The sequence below is a fragment of the Trichechus manatus genome, unplaced genomic scaffold (genome assembly GCF_000243295.1).
Source record: "Trichechus manatus latirostris isolate Lorelei unplaced genomic scaffold, TriManLat1.0 scaffold00111, whole genome shotgun sequence".
NCBI lineage: Eukaryota > Metazoa > Chordata > Mammalia > Sirenia > Trichechidae > Trichechus > Trichechus manatus.
Genome location: NW_004444047.1, coordinates 6,871,468 through 6,896,771, shown reverse-complemented (window position 1 = coordinate 6,896,771; position 25,304 = coordinate 6,871,468). Strand labels below are relative to the sequence as shown.

The 25,304-nt window shown below is 57.4% G+C and overlaps 2 protein-coding genes across 2 annotated transcripts in view; one reads left to right on the top strand and one right to left on the bottom strand.

Moving 5' to 3' along the window:
* GAK (cyclin G associated kinase) overlaps positions 1–4,175 on the bottom strand; it is a 124,890-nt gene extending 120,715 nt beyond the window's left edge. Inside the window, exon 1 of the mRNA XM_004383533.2 lies at positions 3,917–4,175. Coding sequence (XP_004383590.1) covers positions 3,917–4,061 — 145 coding nt within the window. The 5' untranslated portion in view covers positions 4,062–4,175. The remainder of the gene's footprint in view (positions 1–3,916) is intronic.
* A 3,574-nt stretch (positions 4,176–7,749) lies between these two features.
* TMEM175 (transmembrane protein 175) lies at positions 7,750–25,135 on the top strand. The gene is made up of 10 exons (XM_004383532.2): positions 7,750–8,013; positions 8,208–8,246; positions 13,824–13,921; positions 15,823–15,874; positions 16,302–16,337; positions 17,105–17,188; positions 18,177–18,341; positions 21,006–21,084; positions 21,467–21,602; positions 23,373–25,135. The coding sequence occupies exons 1-10, from the start codon at positions 7,882–7,884 to the stop codon at positions 24,046–24,048; spliced, it is 1,497 nt and encodes a 498-aa protein (XP_004383589.1). The 5' UTR covers positions 7,750–7,881; the 3' UTR covers positions 24,049–25,135.
* Positions 25,136–25,304: the final 169 nt, after the last annotated feature.

The following is a 25,304-nucleotide window of genomic DNA, read 5'->3' as shown; positions in this document are numbered from 1 at the left end:
ATGTAACACCTAATCAAATACAATGGAATGAGTTACATTAAATTAACAGTTGCACACAGCACTGTTTTCATTAAGGTGCTACTCCATACATAATCGTGATTAATACCTTACATGACACACAAATGTTCAAAGCAAGTAATTTTTGACTGACTGACGTTACATGTAACACCCAATCAAATACAATGAAACAAATTACATTAAACAATTGCAAGCAGCACTGCTTTCATGTCATAAAGTGCTACTCCATATATTATCTCCGTTAATCTCCGCGCGGCAGTAAACTCACGGAGGAATAGTCAGCCATACTGAAGACAACAGATTCAACCTTCTTGAGGCAAATCCTTCCGTAAGCAGCAGTCACCGTTCTCAGTTACTCTTCCTGGCGGGAAGAAGTAACAGCATGCAGGATCTCAACAACAGAACACAAGAAACGTATCTGAGGTTCTAGAATCCACTTGGATTGGGCATCTCTGGCATTGTGGGCACTCCCAGGAATTTGCTTTTTCAAGACAATGAAGACTTAGAACAAACTGTGAAAAGATTACAAAGCTATCAGGCTCCACCGTTCTGCCCCTGCCCAGCAACCAAAAGACCAAACGCGTTGCGGTCATGTCAATTCTGTCAATTCTGACTCCTAGCAACCCCACAGGACAGAGCAGAACTGCCCCATAGGGTTTCCAAGGCTGTAATCTTTACAGAAGCCGACTGTCACATCTTTCTCCTGTGGAGTGGCTAGTGGGTTCCAACAGCCAACCTTCTGGTTAACAGCAGAGCACTAACCCACTGTGACACCAGGCCTCTTTAACTGCCCAAAGCAGGTTCAAAATCCAAGAAACTATGGAAAGCAAGGTTTTCTCCTAACTCATGTAACAGCGAAACCGGAGCTAACATTAAGTTATCTGACAGCCAAAGCTGACATGAACTGATGCATGAGTTATCCACGGACGCTAACTATCCCACAGCAAGATTGCTCAATCACTCAGCTAAGACACAGTAGTGTGTCTGCTGGCAGAATGCTCTCTTAGCCCCACTGGGAGTACTCTAGGAAAGCAGGATCTGCACTGGATTATCTTTCCAAGGCCAGAAAAGCTGTGTTTTTAAGCATCCGGCCAAGGAAGTCCACATGAAGGACCTTCCCCATCTTCACATAAGACAGGCTGAATCCCCACCGCCAACGGTGGGAGGTTGCTGTCCAGGATAAATGTAAACATTAGCGTGTAAAATACTTAAACAGGTTTCTCACCCTGTTTCATTTCTGAAAGAGGCTTCAAAATGCTTTGGAAGCTACAAGCCACCTGTTAAGTTTAAGAGGAGGAACTCTGGCTCACAGTTGCACTGGTTATTTTTATACCTCGGCCTGCCTAGACAGCTATGAGAAAGGTGTTGCAGACATGACCCCAGCTTCTGGCCACATTTCCTGGTTCTTCCTTCTGGGTGCTGATGATGGGTGGAGCTTCCTTCTTTACATGAATCTTGGCCTCCTGCCAGAGAGGACAACCATCCAACTCTCACCTGCAATTTCCCGCCTCACCCAGCCCCTGCACCAGGCAGGGGTGCAGTCTCCCTCCCTCCCGTCTGGACACATTCACCCTTCAAGGCTTGCAGGGCAAGTGCTCCTGCCGTCTGCTTGGCTCCTTCCTGGACGCCTCTGTCATCACTCTCGGACCCCGTGTGCTGTCTGCACCACTCCTGTGGCTCTTCACATCCCTTGGTTGGTCCCTCAGTCACTGGAGCATGTGTCTTATTTTAAGTTCTGCAAGAGCAGAAACCACGTCCTGTATGCTCACAAACTTCTTAAAGAACAAAGATAACTGCCCATCTTTTCAGAATAACTGTGACTCAGTCTGGGGAAACTCTGGCTGGTCTCATAGATTTGAGAGAAGAGCTCACGGCAAAACATTAGCAGAGGTGCTGGCCACCACCTTGGGAAGGAGAAAGGTTAGGGGTTTTCTCACTAAATCAGCCCCAAGATGTCTTCTTCTTTTTTACTGCTGTACTTTAATTGAAAGTTTACAATTCAAGTTGGTCTCTCATACAAACATTTATACACATGTTGTTATGTGACCCTAGTTGCTCTCCCTATACTATGACACTGCTCCTTTCCACCCTGGATGTCCCATGCCCATTCAACCAGCTCCTAACCCTCTCTGCCTTCTCATCTCGCCTCTGGACCGGAGCTGCCCGTTTAGTCTCCTGTATCTACTTGCTAAGAAGCACACTCTTCACGAGTATCATTTTATGTCCCATAGTCCAGTCTAATCCTTGTCTGAAGGGTTGGCCTCGAGAATGGTTTTAGTTTTAGGCCAAGAAACAGTTGAGGGCCGTGTCTTCTGGGGTCCCTCCAGTCTCAATCAAACCATTAAGTCTGGCTAGATGTGTTTTTGTGATCACAGTATGGGGAGTGTCTGGGGATGCTATCATCAGTTTTGGAATATTGACATCGGAACAGTTGGCCAGGTTTCCTGCCGTGAGAACCTCCAGGCCCGTGAGATGCCAAGGACCAGATGAGGGTTCAGTCTATGTGTGGTTTCACCCCCTCTCCTGGTGCGTTTCAGCACCAGCACCGAAGTCAACTGTGTTTAACCAGTAAGCTTCACAGCAAGTGAAACCGGCACACTCCTGCGGGCACCCCTAGGCGAAATGTAAGCAAAATTCAGAAAAATAAACAGGACAGCACTGATGTGATGGTAAGTTCTGTGTGAAGAAGGGAGAGAACATTCAGGAAGCTAAAAATAGCATGCAGAAACAGACCTGACTAAAGACTGTGCTGAAAATACCTAAGTGGACTGTCCTGTCTGACCTGCAAGGTTCTGTCCAGCTCACAACTGCTGGCTCTCCTTCCTGTCATTCGCATGGAATCACAAACAAATAAACACCCAGGAGCAAGAGAAACACTCAGGTTGTAAGGAGAAACCCCAGGATTAAGGGGTATAGCATTGTCTACCCTTTCTGAACACCCAGGTAAGGGTGACAGGCTCATCAGGGACCACTACCAAGTCTGAAGTCCCTGAGAATTCGGGAGAGCCAGCCGCTGATGTCCAGAAGTGGAGTCCTGTCCCCCACACCATCAAACTATGGACTAGATGTGAACCACACTACGGTCCAGCCATACTCCTCACCTCCAGATTCCAGCCCTACGGATCCACTCTGGCCTCTGGTCCAAGCTCCGTGCCTGCCTCCCACCTTTCCTCTGCTGTCACAGCCTGGCCCCCAGACCCTGAGGAGGATCCTACAGCCGCAGGTCTGCCCCACATCTTCAGTTAAGACTACCTTGCCCCACTCCGACCCCTCACCTCTAGCAATGAAATAGCCAATCCCAAGTCTGCCTCCACGCCTGCAGTCACTTGGAGGTGGCCTGACCCACACCGCTGGCGACGGCTTCCCTCGGCCGGCCAACCTTGGAGGCGGTGACCCTCCTACCAGGCCGGCCCAGACCCAAAACCCTGGGGCGACGACCCCCCTCCTCCCAAGCCTTGACTCACGCCTCTGATGGTGACTTTCCTAGACCAGCCCGACCCACGCCCCCAGCGGTGACCCTCTCCAGATTGGACCGACCCACGACCCCGGATGTGAATTCCCCAAGCCCACCTCGATCCATCTACACCCCGACGGCGACCCTCCCCACCCGGTCGGCCCAGACCTATGACCCCCAGAGAAGGCTATCACTCCTAAGCCTCGACCCACGCTCCCCGGCCATGACTCTCCGTGGCCGGTCCAGACTTACGCCTCCGGACGCAACAACCTTCCCGCGCCAGGACCCGCGCCCTAGCGGTGACTCCCGGACCGACCCCGTCCCATCCCCCTCCTGGTGACGACCCTGCCCCCAATGACCCCCGCGACGACCCTGCACGCCCAGCCCCGCGCCCCCGAAGGTGGCCTCCGTCCCCGTACCCCCGCCGACGGCCCCGGGCCTCACCCTCGGCCAGGACCCGCCGCACCCGCAGCCGCAGCTCGCCCAGTTCCACCGTCTGCCCCACGAAGTCATTCTGGTCGCGGCCGGCAGCACCGCCCAGGGAGCCTGGGCCCGCCAAAAAATCGAGCGCAGACTGCAGCAGCGACATGGCGGCAGCGACAGCGCAACCCGGAGGAGCCCGAGTGGCCGGGCTCGAGCTCCAGCTCCGTCTGGGTCTGCTCAGCGACCGCCGGCCCTAAGCTCGACCATCTTCCGCCCCGGCGCCGTGACGTAGAAGCGCGGGAGAACGCGTACCATCAGGTGGCGTTGTGGCCCAGCCTCCGGCTGCGCAGGGAGCCGGACGCACGCCGGACGCCTCACTTCCGCCACACGGACTGGGTACGCATGCGCGGGGAGGGTCGGCGAGTGCGCATGCGCGGGGTGGCGGCCGGGAGCGCGCATGCGCGAAGGGCGGGGCGGCCGTCGGGGAGCGCGCATGCGCGGCGGCGCCGGTCACGGGACGAGCTTCAGGTCGGTGAAATTCCGGTCCCGGACTGTCCGCTGCGGAGACGCGCGGAGAGTCGCCCAGGTAGACTGGTCCGTGGCCCAGCTCCTAACGGTCTCCCGCTGGGCTTTTTGCTGGCGGTAAATTGCGCGTTTTGTGGGAGGCTGGTCCTCAGGTTGGAGCTCTGGTGGCGCAGTGGTTAAGAGCTACGGCTGCTAACCAAAAGGTTGGCAGTTCGAATGCACCAGCCGCTCTTTGGAAACGCTATAGGGCAGTTCTGCTCTGTCTTATAGGGTCGCTATGAGTCAGAATTGACTCGATGGTAATAGGTTTGGTTTTTATTTGGTTTTGTTTTTTTAATCCTCAGGTTGCTCTGGTAGAAATAGGCTCTTTGCCATCCCCTGAGTGGAATCCGTCCCTCCGTTGCTGATGGCACCTCGCTTGCGAAGTGGGGAAACGAACAGCTCCCACCTCGAAGAGTTAGCGTGAGGATTTAGTATACCTTAAGCACTCAGTGTTTAGTATTTATTTCATGGACATCGAAATGTCGGGTTACATTTAATGAGTAAAGTCGGTAGCCGACGCTCCGACGTTAATTCGCTCCCCTGCCACAGCAGCCGGGCAGCTTCGAGGTGGAAGAAGATCGTAGCGTGGGCCAGGGCAGCGACCGATAATCTTGGAGCCACTCTGGGCAACCGCAAACCTGCCAGAAGTGCCCCTGTGACCATGAGGCCCACCCGCAAGCTGACACTTGTCGGGCAAAAGCAAGTCTTCTAGGAGCAGTTGGAAGGGTTCATGATGAGCGTTTGTGATTGAAAGGTGTCTTGCGGTTAGAGGAAGGGCAGCAAATGGGCTCACATACTCGTTTTTGTGAGGGTTTGGTCTATACTGTGTTTTGTAGAAATGGATTAGTTGCTAATATTTAAAGGCTGGGGAATTTAAGTTTTAAAAATCCAGTTTTCTGCTTCTGTAGGGAAATCAAATCTACCAGCATTGGACCCATAATCCTTTGTGTCACCCGTTGCCTAGCACCTCCCCCCTTCGGGTGAAGGGCAGTGGTGGCTCAGCGGTAGAATTCACCCCTTCCACGTGGGAAACTTGGGTTATTTCTTGCCAGTGCATCTCATGCACAGCGGAGGCTTTTGTGCTGCTATGATGCTGAACACGTTTCAGAAGAGCTTCCAGACTAAGACTAGGAAGAAAGACCTGGTGGTCTAGTTCCAAAAATTCAGCCAATGAAAACTTAGTCACAGTGGAGGCTGATCTGACAGCAGCTGACAGCCTCCTCCAGGTAGGACAGGATCAGTTGCTCATAGACTCCACCTGGTTCACTTGGCGCATTATACCTGCCTGGCTGCTGTAGGCATTTGAGGTTACAACCCCTTTTATAGAGTCTTTGTTGATTCTTAAGCCCAGAAATGGATCCAAAAGCTCAAATCAGCATCAAATCAGAATTTCAAGCTACTAGAAACTTCTTTCATGGTCTCTCCAGCCTCAGGCTTGCAGACCATGTCACTCCTGTCTTGCTGTCATTCAGGACCCACCTCTGACATCACACGTTGTGGAGCTTCATAGTACCCCTCACTAGCTTTCCCATAGCCCCCATTGCTCCCCTTGTCAGGCAGGGGTACCCACTTCCTGTGCTCCAGTGTAGATGAGCCCCTTGGGTAAATTATTTACAGAGGTTTACTGAACACTGGCTGCCACAGCGCCCCGTGGGGGCTCACAGAATCTGTGCTTGGAGACAGGTGGGGTTCAGGTAGATGTCACAAGGGTCACCCTCCTGCTCTTCCAGTCTGGAACATAATATGGAAGCTGGGTTGTTTGTCCCTCGTCCCCCAGGACTTTATAGATCTGCCCTAGTGATGACTTTTGTAAGTGCCGACTTGGAAGGTGCGTGTAGCCAAGGCTGGGCTGGCGCAGGTGACTGCAACAGCACAGGCGGGCGAGCAAAGGCTGTATGAAGGGGCTCACCCTGCCGGCCGCATCTCTGGGGGAGAGGCTCACCCTGCCGGCCGCATCTCTGGGGGAGAGGCTCACCCTGCTGGCTGCATCTCTTGGGGAGAGGCTTGCTCTGGGGACCACATCGGGAGGGGCGGCTCTCCCCCTGTGGTGACCATGTCTGGGGAGGGGGGCTTGCCCCACGATGACTATGTCTGTGGGGCGGGGGGCTCATCCTGTGGCAACCATGTGTGTGAAGGGGGCTTGCCCATAGTGACTGTGTTGGGGCGGGGGGGCTTAGCCCAGCAGCCATGTCTGAGAGGGGGCCTTGTTCTGTGGTGGCCATGTTTGGGGAAGGGCTCACCCTGGTGACCACATCTGTTGGGGGAGGGCTCACTCAGGTTACCGTGTTTGTGTGGGGGAGGCAGCTTGCCCTGGTGACCGCATCTCTGGGGGGAGGGCTCACTCAGGTTACCATGTCTGTGTAGAGAGGGGACAGCTCACCCTGGTGACCACATCTGTAGGGGAAGGGCTCACTCTGGTAACCACGTTGGGGGTGGGGGGCAGCTCGCCCTAGTGACTGCATCTGTCGGGGGAGGGCTCACTCTGGTTACCATGTCTGTGTAGGGGGGGACAGCTCACCCTGGTGACCACAGCCGTGGGAAGGGAACCAAGTTCAGAGTTGTATGACCTTGAACAGGTAGCTTGGCCTTTAGAACTCCTGTTTCTTGTAAAAGGGCCTATTGCGTCTTTCTTTCCCCTTCAACAAAGCCGTCATGACACTGGTACAAAGGGCCCTGTGCTAAGGGAGCCACAGGCCCAGGGGCTGAACACATCTCTGGGTCTGCAGCTCGGCCCCGGTGGTGGCTCAGCCCGGCTCCTACAGGACACCCACTGCCAGCAGAAGGTGTGATAACACCCTGCACTGGTGTGGGGACCAGGTGTAGGAGCTGGTTCGTGGTACAGTGCCTTGATTTCCCCAAAGGCTGCAGTGAGGGTGCAGCCCCTTACGGGAAACACTGCAGGAGGGAGCACACAGTGCAGCCAGACTCCTCCGAGGCCCTTTGGGAACTGGGGGCTACAGGACATCCCCGCTCCTTTCTCCCACGTTTCAGACAAACGCATCTAAGAGCAGCAGTGTTGGGGGTTTAGGTTTCCCTCCCTGGTGACATCACAATAAAGAGCACGGTGACACTGTGCACGCACACTCACAATGTGCCATGTGTCTCCCCTGCTTCCGTCCTCTCAGCAGGAAGCTGAGGCACAGGCAGCTTGTCCCTACCCAGATCATAGCGCCCAGCAGGGCCAGGGCCAGGGTGGAGCCTGACACTGCTGTCGCCTTAGCCCAGAGTCTGGGAGATAGGAGGGAAGAGGGCAGGGTGGTTCCTCCAGCTGCAGCAGAGCCCCCAACCAGGAAGGCTGCTCCCCTCCTGGCCCCACTGCCCTGGCCCCCACCAGGGTGCCGCGACAGGAGCTGAGTGCCCCCTCTCAGCTCTGCACACTTCCTTCCAGGCCCCCGTGTCCACCGGGCAGCAACCCCACCATGGCTGGGCCCCAGACCCGAGAGCGGGCGCTGGACATGCAGGCGGACGAGGACACTGGGGACGGGCTCCAGTCCTCCCACCGCATGCTGAGCTTCAGCGACGCACTGCTGTCCATCATTGCCACCGTCATGGTCAGTGTGGGACCTGCCCTGGTCTTCTGTGCCCCACCCACCTGAGACCCCAACCCAGGTCTCTGCAGCATCCTGGGACCCTCAGCCCCTCAGGCAGCGCATGGGACAGCCCCATGCTAACCAGAGTCCTGGGCAGCGCTGGCGTTAGGTTGATGCAAGCCCCAGAAATGCTTCTTGTCTGTTTGCTCTCGCAGATCCTGCCTGTGACCCACACGAAGATCTACCCAGAAGAGGTACTTAGGAAGCACTGTCCTCTCGGTAGCCTCTGGTCGGGAGGGTCCAGAGACCTGGGCACGATTGGTCTCTGACCTGGTCCCATTTTGGGGACCCAGGACTGCTTCAGATCAGACAAGCCAGCCGCATACGTCCCACGCTTCAGAGGCACAGGGGGCTGAGAGGAGCCCCCACTTGGGTACACGCCTCATCTGGGCAGACGGGATGAGGGGGCTGGTGCTTCTTCCATCAGCGTCATCACCACCTCATTCCCTGCCCTGGCAGGTCATGTGCCAGACCCGGGGGGCCTGAGTGCCAGCCAGACCCAGGCCTGGCCTTACGGGAGAAGGGAGTGGCCTGTAAAATGGTGGCAGTAATAATAGTAGTGTCCAAACCTATCTAACTTCAAGAGGGATAATGACCAGGATCAGCCCAAGGCTGATCCCTATGAGGTAGAGGTCAAACACACCTTCACTCTCCAACCTCTTTACCGATTCTGACACCCCCTGTCCTTCCCATGGCATTCTCTACTTTTCTTCTGGGTTTGATAATCTGTTTCAATGGCCACACAGAACTCACAGACCGTACTTACAGTTAAGTGGTTTATTAAGAAGCATGTAGGCAAGTCTCCCTTCTTCAGGACAAGACAGCTCCCTCAGCTTCTCAACCGTGCAGGCTTTTTCTTGGTCCTGCTGCCTGTCACCACGTTCAGTGTTACAGCTCTTGACCCATGTTACGGGTCTTTTAGGAGGTCCCTTATCTTCTCTGCCTATTCCTGCTGCTGCTCTGCCATTTGTTGCGACCCTCAGTGTTACAGCCCTTGACCCATGTTACAGCTCTTGGGAGGTTCCTTGCTGCCTCTGTCTCTGCTTCCTGCTGCTGCTTTTCCTGCTGCTTTCTGAATAACTTCTGTGAGGTTGGTTGCTTAAATATACAAACTGCTTGTCAGTTTTAAGGCATGGCCTTCTACCGGGGCCACGAACTGACCAATCCCGTTTTGGTAGGCCATAGACACTTCATTTGCATAGTAGGTTGTAGTAACTTCATTTTCATGGGCGTATTGACCAGTCTCTGCATGGTGTGTAAAATAGACCAATCACAGGGTAGGCCACAGCCCAGGCCAGAGAAAAAGTATCAAACCAAGTTGGTTACAATTTACCCAGGGGATGTCAATCAAATTGGACAAAAGTAACTGAATGTAACCAAACCTCTGGGGTAGAAACTAGGGCAAAGGTAACTTGGGGCTTGGGAAAATTTCTCAAGCTGATTGTTGTCCTGAAGAACCGAGGCAAAGGGCTACATCCAGGAACCCATTCCACCATGTGGCCACAGCCACAGATCCCGGGCTGTGGGGGCGCCCAGGCCGGCCCGGCAGCGGTTCCAGGAGGGGCTGTGATCTGACACAGGCCTGGGGCTTGGCACGCAGGTCAAGCAAAGAACAAAGGTGGTTCCCGCGTGCTGAGCCTTAAAGGACATGTAGGAAGCAAAGGCTCCGAGAGCGTATTGGTGGCCACCTTACTGATGGAGAGTCTGCGTCTCGAGGGTTGGCTTCTATACAGAGGTCACTCGGGAGCTCTGTTCCTCCAGGAGGTGAGCTCACTGGGGCGGGAAGGCAGCCCCTACGCAGTCGGTCCTCGGTCTGCAGGCGGGCAGGCAGCACAGCACACCCAGCTGGCCTCAGGCGGAGACACCTCCACCTGCACCTGTGGGGAACGTGTGGCTTTTATCACAGAGGTGGGCGGACGAGTGGGGTCTTTAAAAACCGTTTCCGTTTATAGCCGACGTCATTGGAACTTTTCTAAGTTAAGTTGCATCAGCTAGCGTCTTAGAGGCTGAGCGCGATTTCTGAAGACATTTGGAAATCCCCAGACAGCTGTGCGCATGTGTGATCACGGATGTATGAGGGCACATGTGTTTACATGTGTGTGCGTGTGTGTGTGAGCACACTCGTGTGTGTGTCATGAAGTCTCCTGGCTCGTGAGTGCTGGTGTCATTGCCCGGACCTGAGTGCTGTGGTGCGGAAGTGTGAAGATGCAGGCATGCTCAGAGCCGGGCCAGCGGCCGTGAGCGTTCAAGGTCTTCAAAGGCCTGGGCTCGTCCTGGCCCACTTATGACTGGGCGATGCTGGGAGGTAGCATGAGCTGCGTTAACTTTGGTGTTTCCGTCTGTGGAAGGTGACAGCAGTACTTTTCATGGGATTTTGATGAGAAAGCCAAATGCACGTGGAGCCGGCCTGGCGCCTGCAGTTCCCTGCAGCACCTACAGGAAGCGGGGTACAGGGTCCTCAGCTTTAAGTCCTATCGCTCCAGGTCAGCTCTCGCCCCGCGCCAGAGGGGGCCTGGCTGCCGAGAGCAGGGGCTGCCAGGGGCTGCTTGGAAAGCTACAGCCAGGCCACTGCAGCTGAGGAGCAGCGGCCTTCCCAGCAGGCCTGCGGGGTGGAGGCACATCCAGTACTGTCTGAGCTTGGAAGTTCTGGCCATGGGGCCATCACTGTCAGGACGGCCAGTGTGGTTATGAAAAGGCACAGGGGGCTTAGTTAAAGCTAAGAAAGTCCTTCAAGGCTAAATCTCATCACAGTCCCTCACAGTCAGGATCATCTTTTTGGAGATACAACTTTATTGCATAGTCTTTGTTTGTCCTAGTTGGCTCACAGAGAGCACTCTGAGCTCAGAATAATTCTCCTGTGGCTCTGTGGAAACTTGTTCAGAGAAGACAATCCTTTGAAATCAGCCTGGTCATGGGGAGAATTAAAAGCCCCCATACTTCCTCAGGAGCGTGCTGGAGCAACGGGCACCTCCTTACATGGAGTGGGCTGGTGGGATTGTCGTTGTTCTGTTTTGTGAAAAACAACAACACAGAAGCCAGTGAAAATGGAAAATCCAGTGATTTCCCAACAGGCTCCTTCAACGAAAGAAGTCTGAAGAGGCTGAAGTATTGGGTTCCCCAGACAGAGGCCTATGTGCCAGTAAAGGACCAACGAAGACAGTAGAGCAGTGAGTTTTCTATCTGGAGTTTTAGTTCAGGAAGCACAAAATCCCTTCTCATGATTTCAAGGATAAGGTCCTTGTCTTGACCTTCCCTGCATCTCCTTTGCGACTGTGGAGCCCTTGGGGCTGGGGTGCACAGTGCTGGGGGTTCTGGCTGGCCCAGGTCATGTCTCCGGCCTCACTTGTGCTTCTGCTGTGCTTTGTTTTGATGTTACTCTGGAATCGGTTGCCCAGGCAATGTGCTGTATGAGCCCTCTGCTTCTCCTTCCTTCTTTCCTCATTAGCAGGTAGTCACTGTTCCAAGTCCTGGGAACACGTTATTTGTTGCCCTCCAGTTGGCTCTGACTCGTGGTGACCTACATGCAGCAGAGCGTTGCCTGCGCCTGCACCACCTCCGTGGCCCTTGGTGTGTGTGAGCCCATTGTTGCAGCCGTGTCAGTCCACCTCATGGAGGGCTGCCTTTGTTCTCGCTGACCCTCGACTTTACCAACCACGATGTCCTCTTCCAGCGATTGGTCTTTCCTATTGATACGTCCCAAGTAAGCAAGTCAGTCTCACCATTCTCTCTTCTGAGGAGCATTCTGGTTGTATTTCTTCTAAGACAGATTTGTTTGTTCTTCTGGCAGTCCATTCAGTATTCTTCACCAACACCACAGTTCAAATGCCTCAATAATTCTTCTGCCTTCTTTCTTCATTGTCCAGCTTTTGCATGTATGCAAGGCGATTGAAAAGACCATGGCTTGGGTCAGGGGCACCTTAGTCCTCAAAGTGACATGTTTAACAGCATGCAAGAATCCCTGTCCTCAGGGAGCTGACATTTCAGTGGGGCAAGCAGTCCACTAAAAGATTTTTAAAATACACCCGTGAGAGATATCAGCCATGAGTGTGGCCTGGGGGTGGGCCGGGGGCGCACGTGGTGGTCGCTGGGGGAAGCTGACTCACAGTTGTCAACAGGAAGACCAGGGAAGGCCGTGCAGAGCAGTTGCGTCTAGTGGAGAGTGGGGGGAGCCGGCAGCCCGGGCAAGTGCCCTCTCGGGAAAAGGGGGTTCCCCGTGGCAGCTGGAAGGCCATTGCAGGGGCCCCGGGAGACAGTGTGTCCCCGCAGAGTGAGAGGACCCAGAGAGATACTGGCTTTCACTCAGACTGACAAGGGGCTCTTGGAGGATGTTGAGCTGAGATGGGACAGCTTGTATCGAGCTTTGTGGGGATGCTTCGCTCTGTCTGCTTTGTCGGGCACCTAAGTAGGCGGCCTTTGCCGAAATCCAGGCAGCAGATGATAGTGGCTTGGCCAGTGGCTGTTTCGCTGCCCCATCTTGAGTGTGTCATGAGGGGCAGAGCTGACAAAAGCTCCTACTGTGTCCTTTCTACTTGTGTGATAAGAGCTTGGCGGGCCAGGCGGCCACGCTGCTTCTGAGGATGTCTGCCTCTGGCCCTTCAGCTCACATGCTTAGACTAACACAGTGGACGAAAGGCCGCCTCGCAGCAGTGCAGCCTCCCTGCCGGCAAGAAGACCTGCTGGGCACACCCTCCTCACTGGAGGGGGAAGGAGGGCGGCCTCCCCACTGCGCTTTCTCCCATTCTCTGGTCAGAACACTTGGAAGCCAAGGGGCGGAAGCAGAGTGTCAGCAGCAGGAAGAGGGAGCCCGCCCCCGCCCCACCCCGGTGTTCCAGTGCCGGGTGTTTGCGTTTTGTGCACGATGATTTTCTCTCCTCTCTGATTCTTTTCGGTGAGACTGATCATGCTTTTTATTTCCTGTCATTGTTCTTTGCGTTTTGCTGTGATGCTAGAAGCTAGGCCATGGGTACTTCAGATACCAGCAGTGTCGCTCATGGTAAACAGCTTTCACTGGAGCTTCCAGACTAAGACAGACTAGGAGGAAGGGCTACTTCCCAGAATTAGCCAGGGACTACCCTACAGATCATGACAGAACAGTATCCAGCCTTCTCGCTTTGGACATATCATCAGGAGAGTTCAATGGCCGGAGGAGGGCCAGTGAGGCGAGGGGACCTCAGGTTGGCACAGTAGCCAAAACACTGACACTGGACGAGTGTTTCTTTCTGTCCTATGTAAGGTCGCCGTGAGTCAGAGCCCACTCGACGGCGGCTGACAACGTAACGATTATTCCTTCATACACCCTAGAGCCACCCTCTGCCCCACTGCCCCCATGTGGGCCGTTATCTGAACCATCTGCCCTGGAGGGGTGGGGGTGCAGGAGGCTCGCCTGAGCCAACGGGGAAGGAAGGCATCAGCCGAGGCCATGGCCCGGCCGTCTGAGTCCTGCCCTCGGCTCGCTCACTCTTCATCGAGGACCTGCACTGTGCCAGGCCCCCACGGAGCTCACCTGGGACACACCACTCACACCTGGTCACATGGTGGTGACGCTCAGAAGGAAAACTGCAGTGTGCAGGGGAGGGGTCAGAGGGCAGGGGTCTGAACCAGGACAAGGAGGGGGCAGCCAGGGTCTGCTGCAGATGCAGCGCAAGCCAGGCCAGGACCTTCCCGGACCCCTGCCTGGGGTCTCCTGCAGGGCTCATGGCACCACCCCAGCGAGGCAGCTGCTGCTGAGCCGCGCGTGTCTCCCTCTGAGGGTGATGCTCTGCTTTATTTAGCAGTTTGACACAACCATTCGGAAACTTCTAGCAACTAAAATCGCTGTGTACCTGATGACGTTTCTGCTCGTGACTGTGGCGTGGACGGCACACATCAGGTACAGGGGGGTGGTGCTTTTCAGGTGCTGAAGTCAAAACATCTTGACTTTCTTGCAGTTACGTGGCGGGTGTTGTGTGGGTGCTGGGGATGCGGGTGAGGAGCAGCGTGGTCCTTGGCCTCACTGAGCCACCCTGGTCACCGTCGGCCAGGACTGCAGGCTTGCGGCCTCACTGAGCCACCCCGGTCGCCATCAGCCAGGACTGCAGGCCTGTAACCTCACCGAGCCGCCCTGGTCTCTTTGTCAGCCGGGACTGCAGGCTTGTGGCCTCGCTGAGCTGCCCTGGTCTCGTCAGCCGGGACTGCAGGCTTGCGGCCTCACTGAGCCACCCCGGTCACTGTCAGCCAGGACTGCAGGCTTGTGGCCTCACTGAGCTGCCCTGGTCTCTGTCAGCCGAGACTGCAGGCTTGTGGCCTCACTGAGCCACCCTGGTCACTTTCAGCCGGGACTGCAGGCCTGTGGCATGGTGCCAGGGTTGTCTGCAGAGACTGGGGTGACCAGCAGGGCACATCACCTTCCCTCATGGACTGCATTCTGCGGGGCTGGGATCAATAGACCCTTCTTCCTGCCCCACCCCCATTGTTCTTTCCCTATGCCTCCACTTCTCATCTGCAAATGATACTGTCGGGACATGCCACCCCAGGGTCTCGGAGGGCAAGGTAGGCGTGTGGCCATCAGGAGGGAGGGAGGACGAGGTGGGCGTGTGGCCATCAGGAGGGAGAGAGGGAGGATGAGGTGGGCGTGTGCCGCATAGGTCTGGCTGTGGTGCCCTCCTTGCACAGTGGTGTGGGCATCAGGAGGCAGCATGCATTGCTGAGTCTGAGCTGGACCAGACCAGGCCTGGCTCCCAGCACTGCCACCTGCCAGCTCGCTCTGTAACATGGGGCAGCTGGAGTGCTGCCTCCTAGAGCTGCCGAGGGAACTGGGTGAGGCAGGGCAGAGAGGGCTGGGGACTGGCTGCACGCACCACATCTCAGTAACTACCACCTGCTGTCCCCTCTGGAGTCACAGCCCGCAGTACCAGTGCTCGGCCTGCACGGCCCATTCACCCAGTGCCCAGGGCTTGTTGGGTTGCGGGGAGCCCAGGGAGGAGGCCCGGGGGGCCGGGCAAGGGGTCGATTTTTGTGTCCCACTGCCCGAGCTGGTCCTGAGCACCCTGCTCATACTTCCTGTCACCATCCAGCGTTCCACGTTCAGTTCTGATGAAGTCTATTGCATCAGTATAAAATCATCTCCCCGCTGAATGGCAGTTCCAACAGGTGTGATATACACCATCCCTAAAAGTGGACAGGAACGGCAGCGGGGAAACACACCTTCCTTTACTGTGGGATGGAGCTCGGCCTTCTGGAGAAGGTGTGTCCAGGATGCTGGACTCAGAGGCGCAGCCCTCCCAGCTCGGGGCGCCCGGCCTCCTGGAGTGTGCCCCCTGCTGTGAGATCCCACAGACAGGCCTTCCCTCTCAGGACAGGCCTGCCCCTGACAGCCAGACGGGGTGGGGGAAGAGGACAGAGCGCAGGAGGGAAGGGCCAGGCCAGATGGCCGGCCCGCATCCACGTGAGAATCAGTCACCAAGTCTGTTCCAACGTGATGCAAACCCTATATGTCTTTTTCTACACTTGTTCTGAGTCTGTTTAAAGCTACGTGCCTTGGTTAGGAGAAAACTAACCGGAGGAGTGCGTGAAAGGGTTACCGGGGGTGGTTCTAGGGAGTGTTGATCCGAGGCCCTCATTTTCTCCTGCATATTTCCAGTCTTTCTCAAATTTCAAAACAAATAACATCTTTAAGTGATATTGTAATCAGGAAACACTAGAGGACGTGTGTGTATTTTATTTCGTTAGGACCATGTTTTACTGATGCTATGCCTTTCGTGTTGTGTCTTTTTCCTCCATTAAATTGTGTAGGTTGTTCCAAGTCGTTGGGAAAATAGATGATATACTTGCCTTGCTCAACTTGGTGAGTTCTTCCTGTGGTTTGTGGAGCACGATTTTAGTGTTCACCCTAACCCTCCCAAGAGGGGTGGAAGGCAGCAGCCTCCCTCCCGTGCTGCTCCAAGCTTCAGTGGAGCCCAGAGTCTGCTCATGTCCAGGAGCTCCTCAGACAAGCCTCCCCTCCGGGACCCTCAGCCCAGACACATGGGGCAGCAGGGGCGCCCGGGTAGCTGAGGGCACCTGGGGTGGCGGGGGCACGCGGGTTTAACCAGAGACTCAAGTGTGAGCCCAGCTTGCCGCTGCCTGGCCTCCTGATGTGAAGAGGCTGGAAGGATGCACCCTCCTCCCCCATCTGGCAGGTCTGGGGGCTCAGATGGTGGCCCTCTCTGGCTCTGCATGGCCTGTGGGGTTCAGCACTGTGACTTGCAGTGACCTGCCTGCCTTCGTTTCAGGCCTGCATGATGACCATCACATTCCTCCCGTACACAGTGAGTGTAACACCGTGATCCTGGAGGGCTTCCCCGAATCCACCGCAGGCTCCAGCCCGCCCTCCGCCAGGCGTGGGGACTCAGAACCTGAGAGCCCACCCTTGGATTCTTAGAGCAGCCCGGGAGAAAGGGAGCCCCGCTGGGGGGAAGAGAGCAGGGTCTTGGGAGCCAGCAGTCAGGGAGGGCTGCCTGAGAGAAGGCGGCGAGAGACTCAGGGTAGGAGGTGGGGCTTCTGGAGCCTCTGGGTGGACACCACTGGGCTTGAGCTGGGGAGGGGCTGGCCCCTGAGCCCGCGGCCCTCTGCTGTCCCAGGCTCACCCCCCAGCCTGACCCCGTTCACCCACCGCTGCTCAGGCCTGTGCCAGCCCGAAGCCCTAATTCTGATGGATAGCACTGTTTGAGGGTGCTGGGGTGGGCCGCTTGGGGGTCAGTGACGGTTCCGCTTGAAAGGCCTAAAGCCTTCAGTGGCATTGGCTCCCCTGGGAGGAGACATGGAGAGAGGCCTCGAGGGAGGCAGGCAGCTCCTTTCTCCATGCAGCCCCTGTCCCTCCCTCCATCCCTCCCCTCGTAACCCCCATCCCCCAACCGTCCTCATGCTCTGGCTGCCTAGCGGGCACCCACCCAGGGACCCCTGTGGCCTGGTGTCCCCACCTCATGGCAGCGCTGCAGCTAGAAGGTGCATAGCCCGAGATGGGGGAGGCCGGGAGGTTCACTCGGTCCTCACTTCCCTTCCCCGAAGCCCCACAGTTTTCCTTTTTGTCCTGCAGTTTGCCTTGATGGTGACCTTCCCAGACGTGCCTCTGGGTATCTTCTTGTTCTGTGTGTGCGTGATCACCATCGGGCTCACTCAGGTAGGAGGTCCAGGTCTGCGCCTTGTGTGTGTGCGCGCGCGCACGTGCGTGATCACCGTCGGGCTCACTAAGGTAGCAGGTCCAGGTCTGCGCCGTGTGTGTGTGCGCGTGCGTGCGTGATCACCATCAGGTGTGCTCAGGTAGGAGGCCCAGGTCTGCGCCGTGTGTGTGTGCGTGTGCGTGCGTGATCACCATCAGGCGTGCTCAGGTAGGAGGCCCAGGTCTGCGCCGTGTGTGTGCGCGCGTGCGTGCGTGATCACCATCAGGCGTGCTCAGGTAGGAGGCCCAGGTCTGCGCCGTGTTTGCGTATGTGGGCGCATGCATGTATTTGTGCATGATCACCATCAGGCTTGCGCAGGTAGAAAGCTCAGTTTGCACCCCGTGTGTGCGTGTGTCGTCACCACCCAGCTTGCTCAGGAGGCTTGGTCTGCACCCAGCGCGTATGTGTGCACGTGCGTGTGCATGCTTACCACCAGGGCTGCTCAGGTCGGATGCCCGGGTCTGCCTGTCTCCCCACATTCCCTGCATGTTCCCACGTAGACTGGCACATGCTGTGCACCGAGCGGAATAGCAGGTGGGGTAGGGAGGGTAAGGTGCCCCTGCCATAGCGTGCAGAGGGATTGCTTGGAGAAGCGCGGGCTCCGGGCTTCCTGTGAGGGCGTTGGGAGGGTAACCTGGGACGGCCCGGGGTCACCAGGTGCACGGCGCGGGGGGCGGGGTGCCACACGCAGAGCTCCAGGCTCCTGCCGGTGGTGAGCACGTGGGGGAAGGCAGCTTAGGGAGACCCCTGGTCCCACACGCAGACCTCAGAACCAGAGCGGGGGTCCCTCTTGGCCCTCTTCACCCCGCAGGAAAGCCCCGGGCTGCCGGGAGCATCCAAGGTACCAACTTCACTTGTGCACGTGCGGGTAGAGGAAGTAGGGGCGCTGAATGGCAGGCTGGGCCCCGAGCAGGTTGTCAGGCCCCTGCAGCCAGCTTCTCCCCACAGGCGGTGATCGTGGGGTACGCGTTCCACTACCCGCACCTCCTGAACCAACAGATCGCACACTCTGCCCACAAAGCCGCCTTCCGGCAGCACATCCTGGGCATCGTCCTGCGTGGCCCCGCCCTGTGCTTTGTCGCCGCCCTCTTCTCCCTCTTCTTCTTCCCTGTGGTGAGTCTCCCACGCTGCTGACCGGGCCTCCGGGCACAGTGCAGGGGCTACCAGAGGAGGGGCCGTTCCAGTGGACACTGTCGGCATGGGGACCTGGGCGCAGGGACTTGGGCGTGCGATCCTGGGCATGGGGACTGGGTGTGGGGACCTGGGCGCGGGGACCTGGGCGTGGGGGCCGGGTGGGGGGGCCCGGGCGTGGGGGCCGGGGTGCGGGGGCCGGGGTGTGGGGGCTGGGGCATGGGCATGGGGACAGGCCCACCCTCCATGCACATGTTCAGGGGTGGCAGGCAGTGAGACAAGAGGCAGGTCAGGGCTGCCCCGTCTGAGGACCTCTGGGACTCCTAGTGCTGACACCACTTGGCGCAGAGTGAGGAACTGGGGCCCCTGCTTCTGGGGGCTCAGGGGTGCCTGGAGCAAAGAAATGAACCTGCTCAGAGGAGAGGGGCACCAGTTCTCTTTTCCCAGACAAAGCGGGTTTCATCCAGTGGTGTTCTTGAGACTGGTGAAGTGTCACGTGACTAGAACAAAAAACAAAGACGCTGGGAGAGTCAAGGGGGTGGAACCTGTGTGCAGGTGCACCAGGAAGACCACACACATACACAGAGACACACAGACACACACACACCGCTGGTGGCGGAGCGGTCAGAGCAGCCTGCATGCAGACAGGGCACCAGGAAGACCACAGACACACACACAGACACACAGAGACACACACACACTGCTGGTCGTGGAGCGGTCAGAGCAGCTTGCAGACGGGGCACCAGGAAGACCGCACACATACACAGACACACACAGAGACACACACATGGCTGGTGGCGGAGCGGTCGGAGCAGCCTGCAGACGGGGCACCAGGATGACACAGACAAAGACACACAGACCCACACACGGCTGGTGGCGGAGCGGTCGGAGCAGCCGTTGCCCCCGATGGCCAGGAGAGGAAACGCTCTGACGAACCAGCCCAGGGTCCGCACGGGGGGTGGGGGCATAGGCAGGTGAGCTCTGCCTGTCCCAGAAATACACCAGAGAATGAGCCAGCAAGAAAGAGGATGGAACAAGAGGAAAGAAAGTTCCAGAATCAGAAAAAGGAACTGGAGAAGGGGAGAAAAGCAAGATGAAGGAAAGACCCTGCTGTTGACAGGAGGCCCGAGTCCAGGCCCAGGGTAGGGGGAGCCGCCGCACAGGATGAGCGACCACCATGCTCAGCGATAAGGAGAGACTGGGGCTAAAACGGTTGCTCACCACGTGAGTGGAGGCCTGGTGACACAGCAGTTAAGAGCTCGGCTGTTAACCGAAAGGTCGGTAGTTCGAATCCACCAGCTGCTCCTTGGAAACCTTATGGCGCAGTTCTATTCTGTCCTGTAGGGTCACTATGAGTCGGAATTGACTCAACAGCAACGGGTACGGTACCACGTGAATGCCACAAAGATGAAGAGGATGAGCGCGCGGTGGGCACTTGCCCTCAGAACTTCTAGGACAGTCTCACCTCAGAGCCTCGAGTTCTGTCGGATCCGTGTCAGCACAGTGAAGAGAGAATGAAGGCAGCTCAGGCGTCTCTGCTGACCTCACCTCAGCTGAGTAGGAAAGCCAAGGTCTGCTAGTCCCCCCCATGTTTGCACATGGCTGAGGCTAACAGGCATGGCGTGTTGTCTCCTCACCAGGAGTGAAGAGAGACAAGGGAAAGTCTCCCAGTTGATGCACACTTGGTCTGCGTCCACCTTCGGGCTGTTGTGAATAGTGCAGCGGTGAACTCTGGTATACAGGTCTGTGAGTCCCTGCTTTTGGGTCTCTTCAGTGTGTGCCTAGAAGCAAACTGCTGGGTCAGGTGGTCCTTCCGATTCAATTCTGGAGGAACCACCACTTTTTCACAGGGGCTGTACCACTTTACACCGCAGTGGCAACGCACAAGGATTCCAGCGTCTCCACATCCTCACAAACACTGGCTATTTTGTGATTTTTAATCATAGCCATCCTAGTGGGTATGAAGTGGCATTTCCTTGTGGTTTCTATTTGCGTTGCCCTAACACTAACGACTAATGATGTGGAGCGTCTTTTCACGTGCTTATTGGCCTTTTGTGTATTTTCTTTGGAGAAATGCCTGTTCAGATCCTTTTTCATTTAGGTGCTTTGTCTTTCTGTTGTTGAGTTTTAAGAGTTCCATAGATTCTGGATACTAGGCCCTTATCAGAAGTCTCTGAGTGGTGCAAACGGTTAATGCACTCCGCTGCGAACTAAAAGTTTGGTGGTTCAAGTCCACCCAGAGGCACCTCGGTAGAAAGGCCTGGCGACCTACTTCCAAACAATCAGCCACTGGAGACCCTGGGGAGCATGTAGTTCTGCCCTGACACACGATGTTGCCATGAGTCGGAGTCAGCTCAGCGGCAGCTGGTCACTGTCATGAGATCCTTACCAGATACGTCTGCAGGTCTTCTGCCCCGCTGTGGGGGGTCTTCTCACTGTCACGACAGTGCACGCAGATGCACGAAACTGTACATTTTGATGAAGTCCAGTTCAGCTTTGCTTTTGTTGCTCAAGCTGCCCCTCCTTTCTGAGCAGAGTGTTTCCTGGTGGGATTTCTGGCGGGTCCTGGGCTCCACGTGACATGCAGCCCCGGGTGGGTGGGGGCTGGGACCCACCCCGTTAACGCCGCCGTCTCTCCGTATGCAGTCGTACCTGCTGATGGCGATGGTCATCTTCCTCCCATACATCAGCAAGGCCGCCGGCTGGTGCAAGGACAGGATCAGGGGTAGGTGGGCCAGGCTGGTCTGCGAGAGGCTGACACAGGTGGGAGGTCCAGCGGGGAGAGAGGTCTGGCCTCCCGGTCCTCTGCATGAACCTTAGGCCTCAGGGTGGCTGCACTCAGGTCTTGGTGCTGCGTCTGGAAACTATTGAGCATGGAGAGGCTCACACACTTGGTAAAGCCAAAGCTTCCTCTCCTCATCGGCCAGGCTGCGCTGAGCTCCGGCTCTGGGCAGATCAGCCTGGGTGTCCTCCCCGCCCCGCCCCTGCCCCCCAGAGCCCAGCCCACAGGGCACGGGACCAGCCCCTTTGGGACGAGCACAGAGGTGGTGGAACTGTCCCCACAGCCCTGTGTGGGGGAGGGTCAGCACCTTCTCCTTCCACATCAGGCCCAAGGGACCCCCCCACCCAGAGCCTGGAGTTCTTCACCTTTGACCTGCACGAGCCCCTCAGCAAGGAGCGTGTGGAGGCCTTCAGCGATGGCGTCTATGCCATTGTGGCCACCCTTCTCATCCTGGACATCTGGTAGGACCCCATGCACAGAGGCTGGGGCGGGAGGCGGGACAGCCCCGGATCCTCCCCACCAGGGCCCACCCATAGCCCCTGTCTCATCTGGAGTGAGCAGCTCTGAGCCTGTGGGCCGTCGGCCTACAAAAGGACCACCGTCCATTCACAGAGGCAGCTGGGTGCCGAGAGGTCTCCATGGGAGAGGGTGGCCTGGGTTCAGAGTGCGTGTCGAGGCCCCCCAGGGAGAACAGTGCTGCCCAGAGCGGGGGGGTGGGGCGCAGGGAGAGGTGTCCCCCACCGCCTCCCAGAGCTCTGCCCAGACAGCCACCAGCGAGTCTCCCGGTCCCCTCCTGAGTCCCATCTTCAGGGCCCACATTCCTCTTCCACTGTCTTCCCTCCTCTGGAGCCTCACCTGCCACTTCACGTCTGTGAAATTTCTACTTTTAATTATTGTGTTTTTATTTGTAAATGTTTACCTGGTTCTTTCTCAAATCTTCTATCCTTTCTGTAATCATCTGTCCCCTGGCCATCTTTCCATGTGCTCGTTTAGTTTGTGAAACGTGGTGAAACACTCCAGTCTATATTCCGTATTCGCAGGAGAAAGACGCAGCAGTCTGCTTCCGGAAAGATGACGGCCTTGGAGACCCTGTGGGGCAGTTCTACTCCATCCTGCAGGGTCACCGAGTCGCTGTCAGGTGATTTAATGGTCTGATCCTGTTGGGTGACAGCTTGCAATCTGAGGCTGCTGATTCTTCTAGCTTTTTTCTTCTGTAATTTGTGGAGTTTTTTTAAATTGGAAGTACATTCTCATTGGTCTTGGATCTTTAAGGTCTGGATTTAAAAACATTCCAGAATGATCTGCCTTGCTTTCGCTTTGCAGCCAGGGCCGCTTGGGCTCGGGTCCTCTCGCTGGGTAGGGGCTCCCACGGGGCCAGTGTTCTTCTTTCGCCCACCCAGATCCTCGGCGCAGGAGAGAGTCTGCCTCCCCCAGCCTCCCCCCTCCCCCTGCAGACCAGGTTTCCCCTTTATGCCCCTGAGAAGCTGCCACAGGGTCTTGGAGCTGGTGGGGGTGTCTGCACTGCCACCTCCCCGGGCTCTGCCTGCACTCCCCCATGCCAGCCTTCAGACCTGAGCTTTAGGCCCAAGGCTCCAGAAGGCCCTCCAGGCCCACTCCAGCCCAAACCACACCCCCCCGCCCCCCAACTCAGGGTCTCCCTGAGGCAGAAACCCACATGCAGGTGCTCCGGCATTTCTGAGGAGACGGAGCACTCTCTCGGCTGCTTCCAGAAACGCCGTAACCTGCATCCGCTCGATGGATGCGTGCAATTGCACATGCTTTACAGATTCTGACCGGGATGGCTGAGTGGCACCAGTTGCAGGTTTTCTGATGTGCTCCATCCCAGGTCCGAGGTGCCTGGGAATGGACGCTTGCTGGCAGTGCACATTCCTGGGCCCAGTCCTGGTGAGGGCCCAGGAATCTGCATTTGCACAGACTCCCTGAGTGAGAACCACAGGTCTGCAGAGACCACACCATCCGGAGGTGGCAGCTAGCGGCCGGGGCGGGTTGTGAGGGCAGCTGCAGGGGGATGTGGAAACAGGGAACAGAGACCCCCCACAGACTACCCTGCCCCAGAGGCAGGGCCTTCCCGAGCAGACGCACACACACAGATGCACTGATCAGCCAGAGAGGGCCACTCACCAGCTAGATGCCCACCTGTGCCATGGCGGGGCCTCCCCGCGTGACCTGAGGTGAGGCTGGCACCAACGTCGTCTGTTTGCTGTCCCCAGTGAGGACAACGTCCCGGAGCCCAAGGACGTGGAGGAGCAGTTCCACGGCAGCCTTGTTGCAGCCCTGGGCGCCTTCGGGCCACACTTCCTGGCCTACTTCGGCTCCTTTGCGACGGTGGGCCTGCTCTGGTTCGCCCACCACTCGCTCTTCCTGCACGTGCGCAGGGCCACGCGGGCCATGGGCCTGCTCAACACGCTGGCGCTGGCCTTCGTGGGCGGCCTGCCGCTGGCCTACCAGCGGACCTCTGCGCTGGCGCAGCAGCCGCACGAGGAGCTGGAGAGCATCCGTGTCAGCTGCGTCATCGTTTTCTTCGCCAGCATCTTCCAGTTCGCGATGTGGACTGCGGCCCTGCTGCGGGAGCGGGAGGCCCTGCACCCGTCAGCGCGCTTCGGCGGCCAGGAGCACGCGCTCATGTTCGCCAAGCTGGCCCTCTACCCCTGCGCCAGCCTGCTGGCCTTCGCCTCCACCTGCTTCCTGCGCCGCTTCAGCACGGCCATCTTCCACCTCATGCAGGTCACCGTGCCTTTCGCCTTCCTGCTCCTGCGTCTGCTTCTGCGCCTTGCCCTGGCCGTCCTGCGGGCCCTGCGGGGCCTCCTTGCCCGGCCAGTGGGTCCCGAGCTCAGCGACCAGGGCGCGGCCGACGCACGGTCCCAGCTCCTCCCTGCTCCCTGCTAGCAGCCAAGGAGCACCCCTCCCAGGGGCCCCATCGGGCCCTTTCCCACCTGCCCGCTCTGTCCTGGACTCCTGATTCCCTCTGCTGCCCTCCCCCGTGTTCACTCCTGCAGCCTGAGAGGGACATAGAAGGAGGGAACAGCTGGGCCAGGGGAGCTGAAATGTTGGGGACAGGCTAGCCAAGGGTCAGCTGTATTCCAGAGCCTTCAAGTTGTTCCCCGATTTTTGCAGACAGGAGGGTCAGGGAACCTCACTTTTGTTCTGTTGCCATTTATGTATCCACTTTCCTCCTGGGCCTGAAGGCATGTTGCCAACACGGTTATCTCACTTTCTGATTAATCTGAAAGGAGGCAGACAGTCACAAGTGGAGTGGGTGGGCTTCAGGGCGGGGTGGCTCTCCGGGGTCCTGCCCCTGGCTGGGAGGGTGTGGGCCTGCTGGGGTCAGCCTAGGGTGGGTGAGTGGGTGCGGGCTGTGGCCCTGGACGCCTGCTCTAGCCAGCAGTCATTTCTCCTGCAGCCCAGGTCGCCAGCACCTTTGCCTGGACCACAGGGGCAGGTGTCCCTTATGGCTACAGGCTCAGCAAGGTCAGGCAGGGGACCAGGACAGGTGGCCGTTACGCTGGTCCTCTCTGAGGGACTGCCCACTGTGGCCCACCTTCCACACGTGCAGAGCCCAGGCTCCAGGGTCGGGCTGGGCCCTGGGGCTCTCAGACCACCCGCCCCTGCCCAAACGTTGGGCACCCCCCGTTGCACACAGATGAGGGGACTCAGCACGACAGCGATGCCCAGCACTGTATTTTCAAACAGATAAATTACTGTTACATTCTGGAAGCTACACGTCACGGAGGATTCCAGTCAGTGCAAGTACCGTCAGCAGAGCCACCAGCCACTGAGGGCACACAGCCCGTCTGGGCACAGACATTAAATAAAGAGGCACAAGTTCACCCTGATCATTTACACACAGCTCCTAAGGTCACACAGCACGCAGCTCGCAAACACGGATCACACCGCGAAAAACTCGGCGGAACGATTACAGATGGCGTAAACAGGCATGCGCACTCGTGCGCTGGAGGCGCACGCGCCAGCGCTCTGCCAGAGAGGCGGCACGTTGCGTTTGTGCGGTTTTGGCAGAAGCGTGGGGGGGGGGGGGGCCTAATGGCTGCAGGCCAGCCCTGGACTGGGGGCTGTGCTCCTGGGTCAACCCCGAGCCACCACTGAAATTGAGGCAAAACTTGGGCAAGGCGCCAGGCCAATGCCCC

Coding starts and splice junctions, on each gene's coding strand:
- TMEM175 (XM_004383532.2), top strand. CDS start 7,882: ATGGCTGGGCCCCAGACCCGAGAGCGGGCGCTGGACATGCAGGCGGAC. Junction 15,875..16,301: donor TACTTGCCTTGCTCAACTTG/GTGAGTTCTTCC, acceptor CCTTCGTTTCAG/GCCTGCATGATGACCATCAC. Junction 21,085..21,466: donor GTGCAAGGACAGGATCAGGG/GTAGGTGGGCCA, acceptor CTTCCACATCAG/GCCCAAGGGACCCCCCCACC.